Below are 18,029 nucleotides of genomic sequence, written 5' to 3' on the forward strand. Positions count from 1 at the left end.
TAATGTCAAATTTCTCATAAAAACTTGGTGATCTTCATGGGTTTAGAAACAGGATTAAAAGAATACAATCTGAAGATATTAGTGGGAAGAAGTTACATGACAAAACAGTGAAGATTTGTAATCAAGTTCATCTTCCTCCTTTCCACACTTAAGATAAAATCTTTACTAAGTCAGTAGGCCTGACATCTACAGTCCTTTTTGTAAATTGTTGGTAGACTCCTGTTCCAGGAATTTTATTTTGATTATGAAATTGTGAAACCAAAACTTTAGGAAACTGTTACTTTGGCAAAGATAAAAAATGCACAATATGAACCCTGTTAACCTGCTCTCTGCATCCACTTCTGACTAGTAAGGAATCATTAGTGATTCCACCTAATCTTGTGCAAGAAAAAAAATTTCCACAAATAAGACCTCTCTTTCCTCTTAACATTAATTGATTTTTGTATTTTCTACAATATCTCACTATGAAACCCAGGCTGGCATTGAATGTATCACCATACTGCCTTATCTTCTTATGGAGGGAATTGTAAGCCTACATCACCATACCCAACCCATATATTAAAATTAATCCATTACTACCACGTTAAGATTATAAAACCTTGGCTTAGCAAAACCTAAGTGACCCACATTTGAACAATTTTTTCATCTATTTTATGAAATTATATCAACCTACCTAACAAAGTTGTTGTGAGGATGACTGAGGTAATTATGAAAGCACTTTGAGCTCTTAGGAGGAAAAGAGCCAAAAAGAGTCAAGTAAGTGGCTATTTTATCAATATTTCCATAATGTATTATGGGGTCATGATATGACAAAATGTTTTAGTATAGCATCATAAACATGGGCTAGAATAACTTAATGCACATAACATGACCACATCATGTTAAGAATTACTAATCTTGGAGCTAAATGGTAATTTAACAACAGTGGATAGTCTCCAACCTCGTCAATTGGATCCTGTTTAAACTGTTAATATACCTCTTTGTATTCTGGATTCTGTGCTAAGTCTGTAGCATTTTCTTATTTCAGGTTACTCATCTAACCAAAATAAATTATATATACTTAATGGTCTCCTTAGATACACTAAAGATAAAAAAAGCCCAAAACAATGAAGAAAAAAAAAATCTTAGGAAGAATTAAGTATGCCCTTTCATTATTACCAAAAGGGCCTTTAAGTAGTAAAGAGCAGAAATAACTCATAGCCCATTCCTTTAGTTCAATCCTCTTCTAATTCAATGATTCTTATCACATCTCCAAAAATTAAGTCAAAGTTACCAAATTTCAAACATTATAGAACTCAAGAGAATCATGGGATCCTTGGAGGGCAAAGTGTCCAGAACGTCTCTGAAACTATATCCTGAAGTCTACATCGCAAAGTCCATAATTTTATATCTTGAAGGACTTTCTCATCCAAAAAGGTATGAGCAGTTTTCTAAGAAGTGAAGAAAACCATAGTTTGATGCTTTAGGCACAAGAACACAAGATTTCCACCACAAGAAGTTTAGAGCCCACCCTTCCCAGGTTCCTTGTTCAAACTTACTTTTTGCTACGTTCTTCATGGCCGTTAGCACTGCTCAACTTGTTCTCATCCTAAGCAAGGTTGATAGAAGAACATCATGAGGACGAAGTGGTAACATTTCAAGTTGTCAAAGGGTAAAGGGAATAGGAATAAGAAAATACAAGACAATTTTAAAACTAATTACTTATTTAGTTTAACATGGAAGGCTATAAAAAAAATTTAGATGGTGTATGTTTAACCACTTTGTTGCTAATAATTATAAGTCATCAAGAAACAAAAATTAAAAATCTTTCCACATTAACATGTTATATTATTTTCTCTTACATGTTATCCTCACATTCTGTAAGAAATAGTGGGTATTTTTGTTTTTGTTGTTTTATCTGATGTATGTAGTCATTTGGGCAATTTAGTATTTTAAAGGAAGAATCTTTAAAATGTTCAAGGTGTCTTTAGTTACAGATGATTTCAATTAGGTGATTGTCTAATTTAGTTACAAAGTGTTTATCTGTTGATTTGAAGGAACATGCCATTAAAACTAATTGAACATAATGTAGAAGAAAACTTTGAACTCTGGGTGAAACGCAAAGCAAATATTTGCCCACTCTGAGATAAATTTTGTTAACCTAAGATACATGTAATTTTTGTATGGTTCATGCTAAAACTATTGAATTGGAGATAACTGTTGCTGGTAAGGTAGAAAGAATATAAACTGCAAATTCTGACAAAGTTAACCAAGTATATAAACTCTTGTTTAAAAAAAAGTGTAACTAACTTGTAACACACTATATCATATCCCAGTAGTAAAGGGATGAAGTTTGAAATAACAGCCTGTTGGCCTATTTTCTGAAGTTATAACAATGACTTTGTCAAGGCCTTCCAATAAGCTCTTAAGTACTGGAGGTTACTCCTCATGGAAGTATTTGTTGCTGTAACCAGTTTTGCAGTCTCAAATCAAACTTCATTTTGTTAAAATCTTTAAAGAATCATTTAGAAAAGGATAACAAAATGGCACAGTTAAAATATATTGGCTACTTTGGTGTGGATTATCAAATTTTGGAATAAATGACTTTTCTATTTTTTTTCTTATTTTCCAGAATACTTTGCATTTAAAATTTAGATCTTCTTACATGGAAGAGGTCAAATCCAGTTATAGCAAAACACCTTTACAGCAGAGGCCATATAACCCAAAAGTCCAAAGGCCCAGTGGACCATTTACTTCAATGATGTCCAGTACAAATTCCACTGCCACTAAAGACTTGGGAAAGTCCCACTTAAGTTGTAACAGGATTTGACTATTAGGGTGGATTTTTATAACTATTTCTTTAGTTCATAAATGATCTTTAATGCTGGAATTTGCTCTAGAGAAGTACCTTGGTTTCTTGCAACATTAATCTTTTGTCTGAGCTTTCATATAGAAGATTGTATTTTCTGATACCTTAGTATGTTGTCTATTTACCTATCTGGGGTTGCCTTCAGATGTGGGTGGGTATTTGCTTATGAAAAGTCTAGCAAGACATTTGGTTAGAATTAGATTTCTTATTTATTTTAAACTCCTTTGGCAGAATAAGATTGGGGGCCTATGAGAGGTAAATAGGCACATTGACGCTGCTGTGGGCTATCTTTGAGCAGAGCAACTGTCCTTTTTTAAGGGGAATGGAATTAATTTTTACCTTTTCCCCTAATTTATAGGTAGGACTTAGGTTTTAGCCATTTTAGAATTCTTTGTTCCTAAGAAATAGTGTCAGGGTTTCAAACATCGAAGTTGGAATGTTAATTGTTGCCCTTCTGAGCATCGGAGTTGTTTTGACTTCTATATAAATAATGAGTGTAGCCTAATTTTCTGTCATGTGCTACCTAGCATATTTCTGACAGTCAGGTGGATTATCTTGAAATTTTAGACAAAGTTTCTGCCTCCTTGGAAAGCTCTACATCTCCTTGTGATTGGAGTGTGGGTTTCAAGATTCCAGAAGGTGGGTGTCTTCATTTTCTATTTTCAATGCACTCTAAGATGACCTGCTTACAGGTTCTCTGAGGCATACCTCAGTTGTTCTTGTGCTAACTTTGCTTTTGATACAGTTTAAATAGCTAAGTAATCTTCCTAATGGTGTAGAGTTGTCAAAATGTTCAGACTTCAAATCACTTAATAAAAATGGACATTTTGGTGGAATAAATTTATTTCCAAATGTTGTTCATTTACATTGAAATATCTGAAGGCACCTCTAATTTGGGTGATGACAGAGGCAAAGATTTCAAGGTTTAATTATTAAACCAGTGGATGAAATACTGTGAGGAACACAAAAATGAGTGGAAAGATAACTGATGGGCTTTTTTACTTTCCAAGGAAGGTCAAGTTGTTTTAATTGCGTCCCATAGGCATGTACAAACTAGTTTAAAAAGGGCATTTTTTTTATTATTATAGCTTTTTAAGTGGAAAGCATATAAATGGTCACAGTAAAATCTGGGGTTGTGAAAGTTAGTTTTACTGCATTCTTAGTATTTATCATTTCTTGTAATTTTGTCCATGAAAACTAAAATGCTATGTATATGGTGTTTTGAAAGTTAAAAATATTATGTACATTGTATCAAAATTTACTTGAACTAAATTGTTTTATGGACAATTTTCATGTGGCAATTACTATTAAATGTGAATATACTGTAACTTTGATTACTATAGCTCATAGATTACAGTAATTCTTGGTGGTCTGTTAAGGGAATGGCAGTTAAATTGTTTTTGAAGTTCAGGCTTGGTGTTCAACTTACCAGCAAGTCCTGTTTCTTGTTTCAAGCTGTAGCTGCCTCAAGAGATCATTGCAAATTCTTCCTATTAAACCTGTCTCTCAATTCTTTGACTGTTAACATGAAGTTAACACGAAGCAAAGGTTGGGGTCTTTTATGTCCCATGCCTAGGAATTGTTTTTCCTAAAGTATGATTTTGTACCATTGTACAGTGGTAAAAATACATTTACAACAGGATAAACATTTTGACCATAAAAGGAAATATATATTGGTTAGTATTTAAACAAGCAAGATAATGGTAATTTTTTCCCCTTCAGGAGAAAAAAAAGCAAGAGCAGAAGCCGTAGTCATGAGCGAAAAAGAAGCAAAAGTAAGGAACGGAAGCGAAGTAGAGATAGAGAGAGGAAAAAGAGCAAAAGCCGGGAAAGGAAACGAAGTAGAAGCAAAGAAAGGAGACGAAGCCGCTCACGAAGTCGAGATAGAAGATTCCGAGGCCGCTACAGAAGTCCCTAGTATGTAGCTTTTGTTTTGTGTGTTTAGATAGCAATTTAACTGAAAATGAGGGATATTGATATTGAAGCTAATAAGTTGAAAATACAGTATGGACTGATACATAAACCTTAGGATCTACCAGCTAGAAATAATTTGTTTGCTTGCCAGTCCAAATTAAAGCAAAGCATTTGAGCGCTTAATAGAGAGCTATTAGAAAAAGTATACAAACTATGAATCTAAATTGTATAGTTCAGGTACAAAACCTTGACTGTGGCTGTGGTGAGCTGAAATCCTTTGTCAGTTTGTGTGCTCGATTTTTAGGCTCATTACTCTTAATTTATATTTAAGGCATTAGAGTAAACTGAAAGTGCTTTCTAGATTTAAGTTATAGGAATTGGCATGCATTATTTAAGGAAATATAATGTAACTTCATTAAAGCAGTTAAAAAACAAACACTGGTGCTGGAGAGATGGCTCAGATGTTACGAGCACTGATTGCTCTTCCATAGGACCCACTTTCAATTCCCAGTACCCAAATGGCTGCTCACAACTGTCTGTAACTCCAGTTCTAGAGCTTCTGACCCCCTCACACAGACAATTGGTACAGGCAAAGCACCAGTGAACAAAGAAATTCATCTGTATTATGGATAAAAACTTGGCATCCCTATGCGAGCATTAAAACAAGCAGAATCCTTAATGTTTACCTAAGTCCTTAATTCTTCACCAAGCTACTTTTAAACTTTTTAAAAACTACTTTAAAAGTATTTATGTTTGTGTGTGTTGCCAGGTGCCAATGAGTACAGGTGTCAGTGTAGTCCAAAAGTACCTACCTACCTTGGAGCTGGTGTTAGAGGTATTTTTGAGATTTCTGATGTGTGGATGCTGGGAACTGAACTCAGGACCTCTGTGAAAGCAGTATTGCCCTTAACCAAAGGATTTAATTTTAAAAATTTAAGTAGTTAAGAATTGAATAGATGGCTCAGAGGTTAAGAACATTGCCTACTCTTCCAGAGGTCCTGAGTTCAATTCCCAGCAACCACGTGGTGGTGGCTCACAACCATCTGTAATGAGATCTGGTGCCCTCTTCTGGCCTGCAGCCAGAACACTGTATACATAATAAATAAGCAAATGAATGAATAAATAACTAAATAAATATTTAAAAAAAAGAATTGAACTGAAAGACAAATGAATCAGCCCCTAAGCTTTTGTTAAGGAATAAACGTGGCGTAAAAAACAAACAAAGAACGGGCGGTGGTGGCGCACACCTTTAATTCCAGCACTTGGGAGGCAGAGGCAGGCGGGTTTCTGAGTTCAAGGCCAGAGTGGTCTACCAAGTGAGTTCCAGGAAAGGCACAAAACTACATAGAGAAACCCTGTCTCGGAAAAAAAAAAAAAAAAAAAAAAAACATTGATGTAAACTAATAATGATGATTGTCAACAAAATACTAAGAATCCTGAGTTTTGTAAGATACAGGTATTAACTGAAGGTGATTGATTTTGGGTTCTGGCTCTTCTTTCATTTATGATGATAGTGTATGTGCCTGAGTCTGGCTTCTTCTCATGTTTCTACATTCCTCCTAATTGATTATTTTATAGACGTTACATGATGATAATAGAGCCACAGTGCTATTTTAATTCTGAATTACGTATGAGAAATTTTATTATTTCATCAAGATAGTTACATTGCATTCTTTAAGATTGTTAGTTGTCTTACCAAGATGAACTAAATGGGTATAGTTTTTAAAATAAGAATACTGTTTGTAGAGTTTGGATGGATGATGTATGTGTGTCTGTGTCTTATTCTGGTCTGACTTATTTAAAACTTTTCTTCTGTTGGGTTTCAGTTGAACTGTGAAGTCTCTAACTTGACAATTTTATAACTAAGGGAAAAACTTAGTCAGGTTGGGCAGAGGCAGATCTTTGTGAATTCAAGGTCAACTTGCTTTACATAAATCATCTCCAGGTTAGCCAGGGGTGCATATCTTGATTCAAATACTATTTTGTATTATTCCTAACAGGAGAAGAAAATAGCTTGTTATATTATATTTTTTTTACGGGACCCAGGTTCAATTCCCACCACATGGCAGCTCACAACTGTCTCAAACCTTCACACATACATACATGTAGACAAAGCGTCAATGCACAAAAAATAAAAATAAATCACAAAAATTACATACTTAAATGAACATTAATCATTCCAGGAATTGCCTATTAGGTGTTAGTGACACAGAGGAGGAGGATCATAGCTAAGTTCCAGTCAGTATTGATAGTGAATTCTTTTGGTTTTTTGAGACAGGGTTTCTCTGTGTAGCTTTGCGCCTTTCCTGGGTCTTGCTCTGTAGACCAGGCTGGCCTTCAACTCACAGATCTGCATGCTGGATTAAAGGCATTCGACACCACTACTTGGCTTAAAACATTTCTCCTTTTTTCCCCCTAGATTTATTTATTTATTATGTATGCAGTGCTCTGCCTGCACACATCCCTGCAGGCCATAGGACGGCACCAGATCTCATCACAGATGTTAGTGAGGCACCATGTGGTTGCTGGGAATTGAACTCCAGACCTTTGGAAGAATCAGCCTTAACCTCTGGGCCATCTCTCCAAGCCCTGAATTCTAAGCCAAGTCGGGCATATGTACAGTACCTTAAAATTTAAATTAGAGTTTAAATTAAAAGGGACAGATGAATTTTACTTGAAACTGCTTGGTTATAGGTTGACAAAGTTTTTGTTAAAATTATCCAAATATAGATGTAACAAACCTTTTCATTTTTTATTTTGCCTACCCTAATTATGATGGTCCTTTTTATGACTATAATTGTACATTAAGGAATATATATAGCTTATGACCCCGGTAACTAAGCTTTACCCTTATAAAGGTTCAAAGATATTTATAAGTTACAGTGAAAAATCTCCTTTTATGTTGTGTGGTGTGGCGCACGCCTATAATCCCAGCACGGGGAGGCAGAGGTAGGCAGATCTCTGTGAGTGTAAGGCCAGCCTGGGCTACATAGTGAGTTCCAGAACAGGCTCCAAAGCTATACAGAGAAACCCTGTCTCAAAACCAACAACAACTTTTGCTGTTTTAAAATAGTAGTATCAGGCCAAGGGGGACAGATATATTTTAGTACTGAGAGTTGTCTTTGAATTCTCAAAATTTTCTGATGAGTGAATTATTTTTACCTATTTTAAGTTTGAGGATAGCCTGGTCTACAGCTCCAGGAAGGTAATAAATAAATAAAAATAAAAACGGTGTCATAAATGCTTTCTACAATAAACAGAATGTAGTACATTAAATATGGTAACAATCTCTAAGAGTTATTACATGTGGGCAGGAGAGATGGCTCAGAGGTTAAGAGCACTGGCTGTTGTTTGAGAGGACCCAGGTTCAATTCCCAGTATCCACCTGACAGTTCATATTTATCTGATTTCTGCATACATACATGCAGGCAAAACACCAATGTATATAAAATTGAAAAAAATTTTAAAAAGTATTATTACACATTAACTGGGCATAGTAGCACATGTTTAATTCCAGTACTCTGCACACAGGCATTTTTTGAGTTCCAGGCCAGCTAAGACTACATAGTGAGAACCTCTCTTAAAATAATTTAAGAGCTGGCTGGTGTGGCAGAATGTGCCTTTAATCCCAGCTCTCAGGAAGTAGAGTCAGGTAGAATCTTTGTGAGGCCAGCCCGATACATAGTAAGTTCCAGGACTGCCAGGGCTATCTCCTCCCAAAAAGAAAAGATAATTACATGGAACATATATATCAGTTTCATGGTGTTATACACATACACACAAGCACACACTTTCATTTAAAAAAAAGTCGTGCAGGATGGTAGTGTCACGTCTTTAACCCCTGCCCTCAGGAAGCAGAGAGGCAGGTGGATCTCTATTTCGAGGCCATCCTGGTCTGCGGAATTAGTTCCAGGACAGACTCCAAAGCTACACAGAGAAATCCTGTGTTGAAAATTCAAACAAAAAAGTCCTTCATCACTAATCTGATTACTCCTAGAAGTTGATACAGGAGGAGCAGGAGTTGTAGTTAGTTCTTCAGTGCATGGTGTGTTTATACAAGTGCATGAGTTTTCAAGAAAGAACTGCACAGTAAACTGATGCTGGGATGCGGGTGCACAGACATTTGTATTCACTCTATTGTTTCAAAGACTCACTCTTGTGTTCATAATTATATGGTTGAAAAACTCACATAGATGCAGTATGTTTTTTAGAACAAATATTGAGGCTGTAACTTTTGTTCTTGGCACCTCTGACTGGTCCAGGATAGACAAATACAAGGGTTGCAGGTATGGGATGAAGGTACAATTTTTTCTAGGTTCTTTTATTTCCTCTTTGTAATTAAGATAGAAAAGAAGCCACCTAAACAATGTTAGAATTGCTGGAGACCCCATGAACTTGATCTTAGCAAGACCCTAAACCTGTAACTAGTGTAATTTTTTGTTTTCTTTTTAGCTCCGGACCAAAATTTAACAGTGCCATCCGAGGAAAGATTGGGTTGCCTCATAGCATCAAATTAAGGTTTTTAAACATACTTCTGAATTGCTTAAATTGTTCTTTCAAGGAACTAATGAGATCTTAACTTGTTTGGGTAACTTGTGAAACTTTTTAACCTTGCAGCAGAAGACGTTCCCGAAGCAAAAGTCCATTCAGAAAAGACAAGAGCCCTGTGAGGTAACTGTTGGCTCCCCCCACCCTTTTTTAAACTTACGTAATTATTATGATCACATTATGTCTTTTACTTCCTTTTACAGTACTGTTACCTTAAAAAGAATGATGATGAACTTTCAATAGTGTTAGTTTTAAACTTCTCTGTTTTTTTGAGACAGAGTTTCTCTGTGTAGCTTTGCGCCTTTCCTGGAACTCACTTGGTAGACCAGGCTGACCTCAAACTCACAAAGATCCGCCTGCCTCCCGAGTGCTGGGATTAAAGGCGTGCGCCACCACTGCCTGGCTATTTTTTTTTTCTTTTTTTTAAAGATTTATTTATTTATTATGTATACAGTGAGTGTTCAGCCTGTAGGCCAGAGGAGGGCACCAGATCTCTTATTATAGATGTTTGTGAGCCACCATGTTGCTGGGAATTGAACTCGGGAACTCTGGAAGAGCAGCCAGTGCTCTTAACCTCTGAGCCATCTCTCCAACCTCCAACCCTACATGTTTTTAATTACTTATTTTATGTACATTGGTATTTTGTTTGCATGTATGTCTGCGAGGGTGTCAGGATCCCTGGAATTGGAGCTACAGACAGGTGTGTGCTGCCTTATGGGTGCTAGGAATTGAACCCAAGTCCCCTAGAAGAGCAGACAGTACTCTTATTTGCCAAGCTGTTTCTCCAGACAACTTCCTCTTTTTTTACTGTTTTAGGGGGGAGGATTGGGTTTTGAGATTGGGTTTCTTTTGTAACATACCTGGCAATCTTAGAACTAGCTCTATAGACCTGGCTGGCCTGGAACCCAGAGATCCACCTGCCACTGCCTCCCAAGTGCTGGGATTAAAGCATGCATTGGTCACTACTGCCCAGCTGATAAATTTTGGAATTTTTTTTTCTCTCTCCCCGTCCCTATAGCTAAGCACTGAACCCAGGGCCTTGGGCTTGCTAGGCAAGCACTCTACCACTGAGTTAAGTCCCTAACCCCAATTTTGGAAATCTTAGTATTCTGTTTACTCATAAGAAAAGACTCCTGTTTGAAATTTCATGATTTACTGGAAGTATATAGCATAGTGGTATAACACTTGAATAGCAAGATTCCTTCTACAGTTTTACAGACAAAATTGTCTACTGATATCTGGGATGAGGGGGGTAAGGTCTTTTTGAATAATTAGTGCTTCCCAATAGTGTACATGTTTGTGTAGTACATATTATTTATTTTTGGTTTCTCGAGACAGGGTTTCTCTGTAGCTTTGCGCCTTTCCTTGGAATTCACTTGGTAGCTCAGGCTGGCCTTGAACTCACAGAGATCCGCCTGGCTCTGCCTCCCAAGTGCTGTGATTAAAGGTGTGTGCCACCACTGCCTGGCTCTGTTTTATCATTTATTAAATTATGTATTTCTGTGCTGCTGTCCCTAAGAGGCAAGAGATTTCAGATCAAAGCATTGGATCCGACATGGTGCTCTGAACCAAAATTAAGTTCTTAAGACCAATACATGTCCTTAATTGCTGAGCCATCTAGTTCCTTAGGCTAATAGACCTCAAGAATTCCGATTTTTTTTTTTGTTGTTCATTTTTTTGAGACAAGTTTTCTCTGTGTGGACCAAGGTGGCCTCAAACTCACAGAAATCTGCCTGTCGTTGCCTCCCAAGTGCAGGGGCTGTGAGTAGAGCTAGATCTACATAGAGAAACCCTGTTTGAAATTTTTTTGTCTAGACAAATAACTGATAACGTTAATCCTAGCACTTCTAAGGTTGAGGATTAAATATGCCATAAGTTCAACATCTAGCTTTTTGACATAGCTACTACTACAAAGTCAGCAAGATTTCTGTGAATGAGACCTTGTTACCAAAAGGAAATAGTAAAATAATGAAAAGTTAAATTCGTTGCTTTTTACTGTTTTCCCTTACTTGAGTATTTTCAGGTCATATCCTTAAGTTGAAAAGTGCATTATCCTTAATTTTTTTTTTGTCAAATGAATGTATTAAATCTCATTTCATATTTCTTTATGAAATTTCCCCAATTTTTGCTTGGTTTTTCAAGACAGGGTTTCTCATTGTAGATTTGGTACCTATCCTGGATCATGCTCTATAGACCAGGCTGGTGTAGAACTGAAAGAGATCCACATGCCTCTGCCTTCTCAGTGCTGAGATTAAAGGCGTGCGGCACTACCGGCTGGCCTCTTTGTTTACATTTTTACTGAAGTGTACATTAAAAATTGCTTAAGAACTCAGGACGTACTTCAGTAATGTGTGAGGTATGGTGCACAATCCCCAGAAAGTACATGAATTTTAAAAAGATGTGTAGCGCAAATGTAATAAGAGTGCTTACCTAACATGCATAAAAATTTGAGTTTAATATCTAACACTGCAATGGGTATTATGTTTGGTGCATGTCTAATTATACAACCCTGGAGGTAAAAACAACAGGAGAATTTCATGATAAGGGACTAGAAAGATGACTTAGTGATTAAGAATGCTTACAGTTTCGGTTAATGGCACCCACATGGCAGCTCATAATCATGTTTAAATAATTCTGGTATCCATAGGCTTGTATATGAATTATTTTATATTTGTATACACCCAAGAACATGCTATGGACAAGTGACATTAAATATTTAAAAAAAAAAAAAAAAAACAGTTAAAAGAACATCCTTGGCTGGGTGGTGGAGGCACATACCTGTAAATCCCAGCACTCGGGAGGCAGAGGCAGGTGGATCTCTGTGAGTTCCAGGCCAGCCTGGACTACAAAGCGAGTTCCAGGACCGCCTCCAATTATTCAGAGAAACCCTGTCCCGGAAATAGAGAGAGGGAGGGAGGGAGGGAGAAATTACATCCTTGGTTGAAACAGAAGTTTGGGTCTGACTGTGGTGGTGCATGCTTTAATCCCAGTATTTGGGTGTTAGAGCTTTGTAGATCTCTGAGTTTGAGGCCAGCTTGATCTACAGAGTGAGTTCCAGGATGTTCAGGGCTACACAGAGAAACCCTGACTTGAAAACAAACAAACAAACAAAAAATGACCCCCCGGGAGTTTGAGGCTACCCATGGTACATGAGAGCTTGTAAACACCTAAAAAAATGACTCGGCATTAATTCTGGATTCTTCTCCTATTTAGGGAACCTATTGATAATCTAACTCCAGAGGAAAGAGACGCAAGGACAGTTTTCTGTATGCAACTGGCAGCAAGAATTCGACCAAGGGATTTGGAAGAGTTTTTCTCTACAGTAGGAAAGGTAACTCCCTACTTACAGACTGCAAATTAGTAGAATGGAGTATTTTTTAATAATTAGTGTCACTGTGGTTGGCAGTCGTGACATACATCTGAGACTTTATTGGTTGAGTACACAGACATTGTAATTCTTTCGGTTTTAACTTTTCAAGAGAGGTTTCTCTGTGTAGCTTTGTGACTTTACTGGATATCACTCTATAGACCAGGCTGGCCTCGAACTCACAGAGATCCTCCTGGCTCTGCCTCCCCAGTGCTGGGATTAAAGGTGTGTCCCACTAGCACCCGGCCATCCTCCCACCTTTTAAAAATGTTTCTAGAGCTACTAAAAAACCTACATTTACAAAATAGTTGATAAAAATATTCCTCTGGATTGTACAAGAAGAGAGGAGGGGACACTGACAGACATGATGAATGTTTAGTCTGACTTGGCTTCTTTGTCTCCTACTTCAGAGGCTGGACTCTGGTTTTTCAGTCTCCATTTTCTGCAGGCATATCTGTGGTTTGCTGGTCCGCCAACTAAGCAAGTTTGCCCTTTGCTCTCCTCTTCCCTTTGGTTTGCACTTTTGTCTGATGACTTATCCTTTCTCGCAGCCTTCTTCGGCTTTGAGTCCAGGTTGACAGGAGCCAGCTTGGACGACAGCCTCTGGGAGCATCACTTGGGCTCTCTGCCTTCGCTGCTAACATTCCTCTTGGGCATCATGCCAGTGCTGGGTGGGAGGTGCGCGATGAAGAACCTGTCATGCTGAAGCTGAATTCAAGAATAGCCAGGGCTTCATAGGCACCCTGTCAAAAGAAAATACAGTAGCCTGGCAGTGGTGGCTCATGCCATGAATTCTAGCACTTAGGAGGAAGAGGCAAGTGGATCTAGGTTCCAAGGCCAGCTTGGTCTATAGATCCAGTTACAGTATAGCCTGGGCTACAAAAAAAATAAAAATTTACCATGTGGTTTGAAATTATACTGGCAACATTAGGTTATATTCTTACATCTTTGGCCACAACAGACATAGGCAGTTGAATAGATTTACCATACAGGAATGATTTAGGAATTCTCTCCTATTCAGTCAACTGTATGTTCAATTAGTTGTTAGTTGGCAATCCTCAATATAAAAGTGCCACATTGCAGCTTTTGGGAAATATGTTGATCATCATTGTGTTTTGTAGGTATCACAGTAGGGTAGGACTATTGATTGATTTTCTCCCTTGTCAGATTGTATAAGCACCTTGCAGTACTATGAGAGAGCTAGTCCTCAGGGAAGAGGCTTCCAGGTCAGTTCCAGTCAAATTCCTCCAACTGCTGTTCCCATACATTGTGCCTGTGTCGCTAGCAATAGGGACGGGCTTCAAACTTGGTGATGTAACTAATGATAAGGGCAGCGGATGGATTTGTACATTTAATAACTATGAAAGGGATTGCTGTAACAATAGTAGGGAAGACTTAAGTATAATTAGGAAAGTGCTTGAGTCTTCAATGTGAACACATGGTTTTGCAAGCCAACACTACTGCTTACCCACTGTGCTGCTTCAGGCCATTCTCAACACACAAGTTCCTTATATACCATCTGGTCCTACTTGGGGTTTAAGCTATGATTACAGTGAATGCATTAAAATGGCAATTTCATATGTAAAAATTAAAATAGGGTTTCCCTTGGTGTGATGGAAGGTTCTTATAACCCTGGCTACTCTTGTGGATCAGAGAGGAGTGTTTGGGGACCCAGAGAGATGACTCAGGGGTTATGAACACTGACTGCTCTTCTAGAGATTTTTGAGTTCAATTCCCAGCAACCATATGATGGCTCACAACCATCTATGAGATCTGGCGCCCTCTTCTGACTTGCAGGAATACATGCAGACAGAATACTGTATACATAATAAATAAATAAATCTTTAAAAAAAGAGAAACCCTGTCATGAAAAAGAGAAAAGAAAAAATAGCCAGGTGTTGGTGGTGCTTGCTTTAACCCAAGCACTCGGGAGGCAGAGGCAGGCAGATCTTTGTGAGTTTGAGGCCAGCCTGGTCTACAGAGCGAGATCCAGGAAAAGCACAAAGCTACATAGAGAAACCCTGTCTCGGGGGAAAAAAAAAAAAAGACAAAAACAGAAAGGAGGTTTTTTTTTTTCTTTGAGACAGGGTTTCTCTGTGTAGTTTTGGTGCCTGTCCTGGCGTGCGCCACCACCACAACTGGCTGAGAGGAGTGACAAAATACCAAGGTCTTACTAAAATCATTTTGGATGAAAGCACTTAACAGTAAGCCTGATAACATTGAGTTCCATCCCTGTAGTTCATGGTGAAAGGAGAGAACAGACTTGGTATAGTTGTCCCTTATTTTAAATACTTTCAACCTCTTCTGCAAAGATAACTTAATAATTCATCCTATTATTATTTTAGGAGCAAATGCCGGGTAATGTAGTCTTATTACTAAGGTAGAAGAATGTAAGTTTTTTTTTTTTTTTTCTTCCCAAGACGGTTTCTCTGTGTATATTTGTGCCTTTTCTGGATCTCACTTGGTAGACCAGGCTGTCCTCTAACTCATAAAGATCTGCCTGCCTCTGCCTCCCAGTGCTGTGATTAAAGGCGTGTGCCACTAACGCCAGGCTTAAGAATGTAAGTTTTAACATAAGATTGGAGTAAATGCTGAAATCCTATCTGTATTTCTATTTGTGTTTTCACTGTATAGTGCAGGCTGAAACTCAAGAGATCCACCTACTTTCGTTTCCATTTCCTTAATGCTCTGTTTAAAGACATGCACCAACACCCAACGCCCTGACTCCTGTACTCAAATTTAATCCTTGCTCTCTGGGGTCATAGGTAACAGAATTATTTGAATTTAAGACCAGCCAGATCTACACAACAAAGTTTAAGCTCAGTTTATTTATTGAGACAGGGTTTTTGATTAAGAGTCTCTTATGTGTTGAGTAATTATGTGGATTATTTGACGAAAGAATAATTATTTCTTTTCATTTTAGGTTCGAGATGTGAGGATGATTTCTGATAGAAATTCACGACGTTCCAAAGGAATTGCTTATGTGGAATTCGTTGATGTTAGTTCAGTGCCTCTAGCAATTGGATTAACTGGCCAACGTGTTTTAGGAGTGCCCATTATAGTACAGGCATCACAGGTAATTTATTGTTTTAGAGGTTTGTCATTTAGCTGAGTGTCACATCACATGCAGCAATGTCAGCACTTAGGAGGCTTAGGGAGGAGAATTGCCATCAATTTGACAAAGTCCCTGCTGTATATTGTTTATTTATTGTCTAACAGCTATTACGTGGATCATTGAACTATTCTATGTGAAAAAGCCAATCAGTGAGGTTAAAGATGACTACATTGTGAAATTGTAGTTTATATCCTATGGGGTAGTGCTAGTCAGTGTGTAAGTACTCCTCTGTGCATAGCAGTTCTTACTAGAAAGGGAGTTGCTATTAGAATGTAGATTGGGAATTTAACAAGGTTGTGTCTCACCTAGGGATTAGAGGTGTCTCAGCAGTTAAGAGCACATGCTGTGGTTCCAGAGCACCCGATGCTTTTTAAGGTTCCACATGAAGCTCAAAACTGTTTTGAGATTCTGACCTCTTCTCAATGGTTTACTTAGGTGATTTCATGTATGTACCTCAAACACCTTATTTCTAATTTACTCGGGGGTTTTTAGATGACACTAATTCAACTTCGAGTTAAACTGATCTTGGGGTGTGTTTGGTAATACAGACTGAATATGTTTACAAATATTCAGTAAATAGTCTAAAGATTTTTTTAATCACTGGTTGTGATAGCACAAAGTAAGTTACTTTGGTTCTTAATTTTATATTATGCACACATTTGAGTTTAATATGCTGTGTTACCATCCTTCAGTTCCATTGAGTGCCATAAATGACATCTCAGTGTGGTACTCTTCTCACCAACATCCTTCCCTCTGATGATTTTATGGGACCTGATAACCTTTTTATCCATATTTCTGTTTCCCTTCCCCTATTCCTTGAAAAATGATTTCCACAGAATTTTCTATTTAACTTTCTGTAAATCAGTTTGGGGTCAGTTTTTCTTAAAGTTTTCAACTTTTCAATCTTTTCCTTGTTATTGAAACACGTGTCCTTTGTATTAGTATTTAATGAGGGTTTTTCTTACATACAGGCAGAAAAAAACAGAGCTGCTGCAATGGCAAACAATTTACAAAAGGGAAGTGCTGGACCTATGAGGCTCTATGTGGGCTCATTACACTTTAACATAACTGAAGATATGCTTCGGGGGATCTTTGAGCCTTTTGGAAGGGTAAAATTTATTAATTTTTTTTTTCTTTCACTGACAGTTATTTACCTGCCAAAGTGGGTAATTCTGGAAAAGTCTTGGCCATGACAAAATATTATTTGTAAAGAACAGTTGCATTGTCTTCCATTACTTTGGGGGCAGGGGGTAAGGCTACAATATAGTCTAGATTTTTAAAAACTATACCTCAAGGAATTTTTTTGCCAAATTTTTGCTTTTAAATTTTAGATTGAAAGTATTCAGCTCATGATGGATAGTGAAACAGGTCGATCTAAGGGATATGGATTCATTACAGTAAGTAGTTGTTTTATGTAACAATTTTTGATGTGTGTATGGGTTATGGACTGTTGGGAATGTATATATGTATATAGTGTTCTGTCTGCATATATTCCTGCATGTCAGAAGTGGTCACCAGATCTCATTATAGATGACTGTGAGCCACCATGGTTGCTGGGGATCGAAATCAGGACATCTGGAAGAGTTGCTGGTCTTCTTAGCCTCTGAGATATCTCTCCAGCCCTGATTATATTCAAGTGGTTTAATTTGCAGAAATAGCTATAGTATTTGTTTGTTTATTATGTATACATGCCAGAAGGAGGCACCAGCTGTCATCATAGATGGTTGTAAGTTACCATGTCCTGGCTGGGCATTAAACTCAAGATCCTTGGATGAACAACCAGGGCGTTTAACAGCACAGCCATCTCTCCAGCCGTGGCATTCCTTTTTATATTATTTGTACTTTGACTCTCTGTGTATGTTCTATCTGTTTTGGTGTGTACGTGAGAATGCTGGTGCCCATAGTCTAGTGGTGTCAGATCCACCTTTATCTGTATTTGAGCCCTGGTCTTTTCATTGTATCCCTGGCTGCTGGAACTCCATGTAGGCCATGCTGGCTTCAAATTAACAGATGACTTGCTTGGCCTCCTAAGTGCTGAGGTTAAAAGCACACTCTTTGCTTTTTTGAGATAGAGTTACTCTGTGTAGCTTTGCACCTTTCCTGGAACTCCCTTGGTAGCCCAGGCTGGCCTTGAACTCACATAGATCTGCTTAGCTCTGCCTCCCCAGTGCTGGGATTAAAGGCATGCACCACCAACGCTGGGCTAAAGGCACACTGTTACTGGTTAAAATGAAGAC

General features: G+C 37.8%; 1 protein-coding gene across 3 annotated transcripts in view; it reads left to right on the forward strand.

Moving 5' to 3' along the window:
* The first annotated feature begins 1,857 nt into the window (after positions 1 to 1,857).
* Rbm39 (RNA binding motif protein 39) overlaps positions 1,858 to 18,029 on the forward strand; it is a 29,740-nt gene continuing 13,568 nt past the window's right edge. For 2 of the 3 annotated variants that reach the window (XM_036183314.1, XM_036183317.1), the window contains exons 1-8: positions 1,858 to 3,487; positions 4,571 to 4,765; positions 9,215 to 9,280; positions 9,380 to 9,433; positions 12,524 to 12,641; positions 15,601 to 15,753; positions 16,764 to 16,901; positions 17,124 to 17,189. In XM_036183314.1, coding sequence (XP_036039207.1) covers positions 12,579 to 12,641; positions 15,601 to 15,753; positions 16,764 to 16,901; positions 17,124 to 17,189 — 420 coding nt within the window. In that variant the 5' untranslated portion in view covers positions 1,858 to 3,487; positions 4,571 to 4,765; positions 9,215 to 9,280; positions 9,380 to 9,433; positions 12,524 to 12,578. Of the gene's footprint in view, positions 4,766 to 9,214; positions 9,281 to 9,379; positions 9,434 to 12,523; positions 12,642 to 15,600; positions 15,754 to 16,763; positions 16,902 to 17,123; positions 17,190 to 18,029 lie in introns of all 3 variants that reach the window. The other variant, XM_036183315.1, reaches the window with a different exon arrangement.

The sequence above is a fragment of the Onychomys torridus genome, chromosome 4, assembly GCF_903995425.1.
Source record: "Onychomys torridus chromosome 4, mOncTor1.1, whole genome shotgun sequence".
Lineage (NCBI taxonomy): Eukaryota > Metazoa > Chordata > Mammalia > Rodentia > Cricetidae > Onychomys > Onychomys torridus.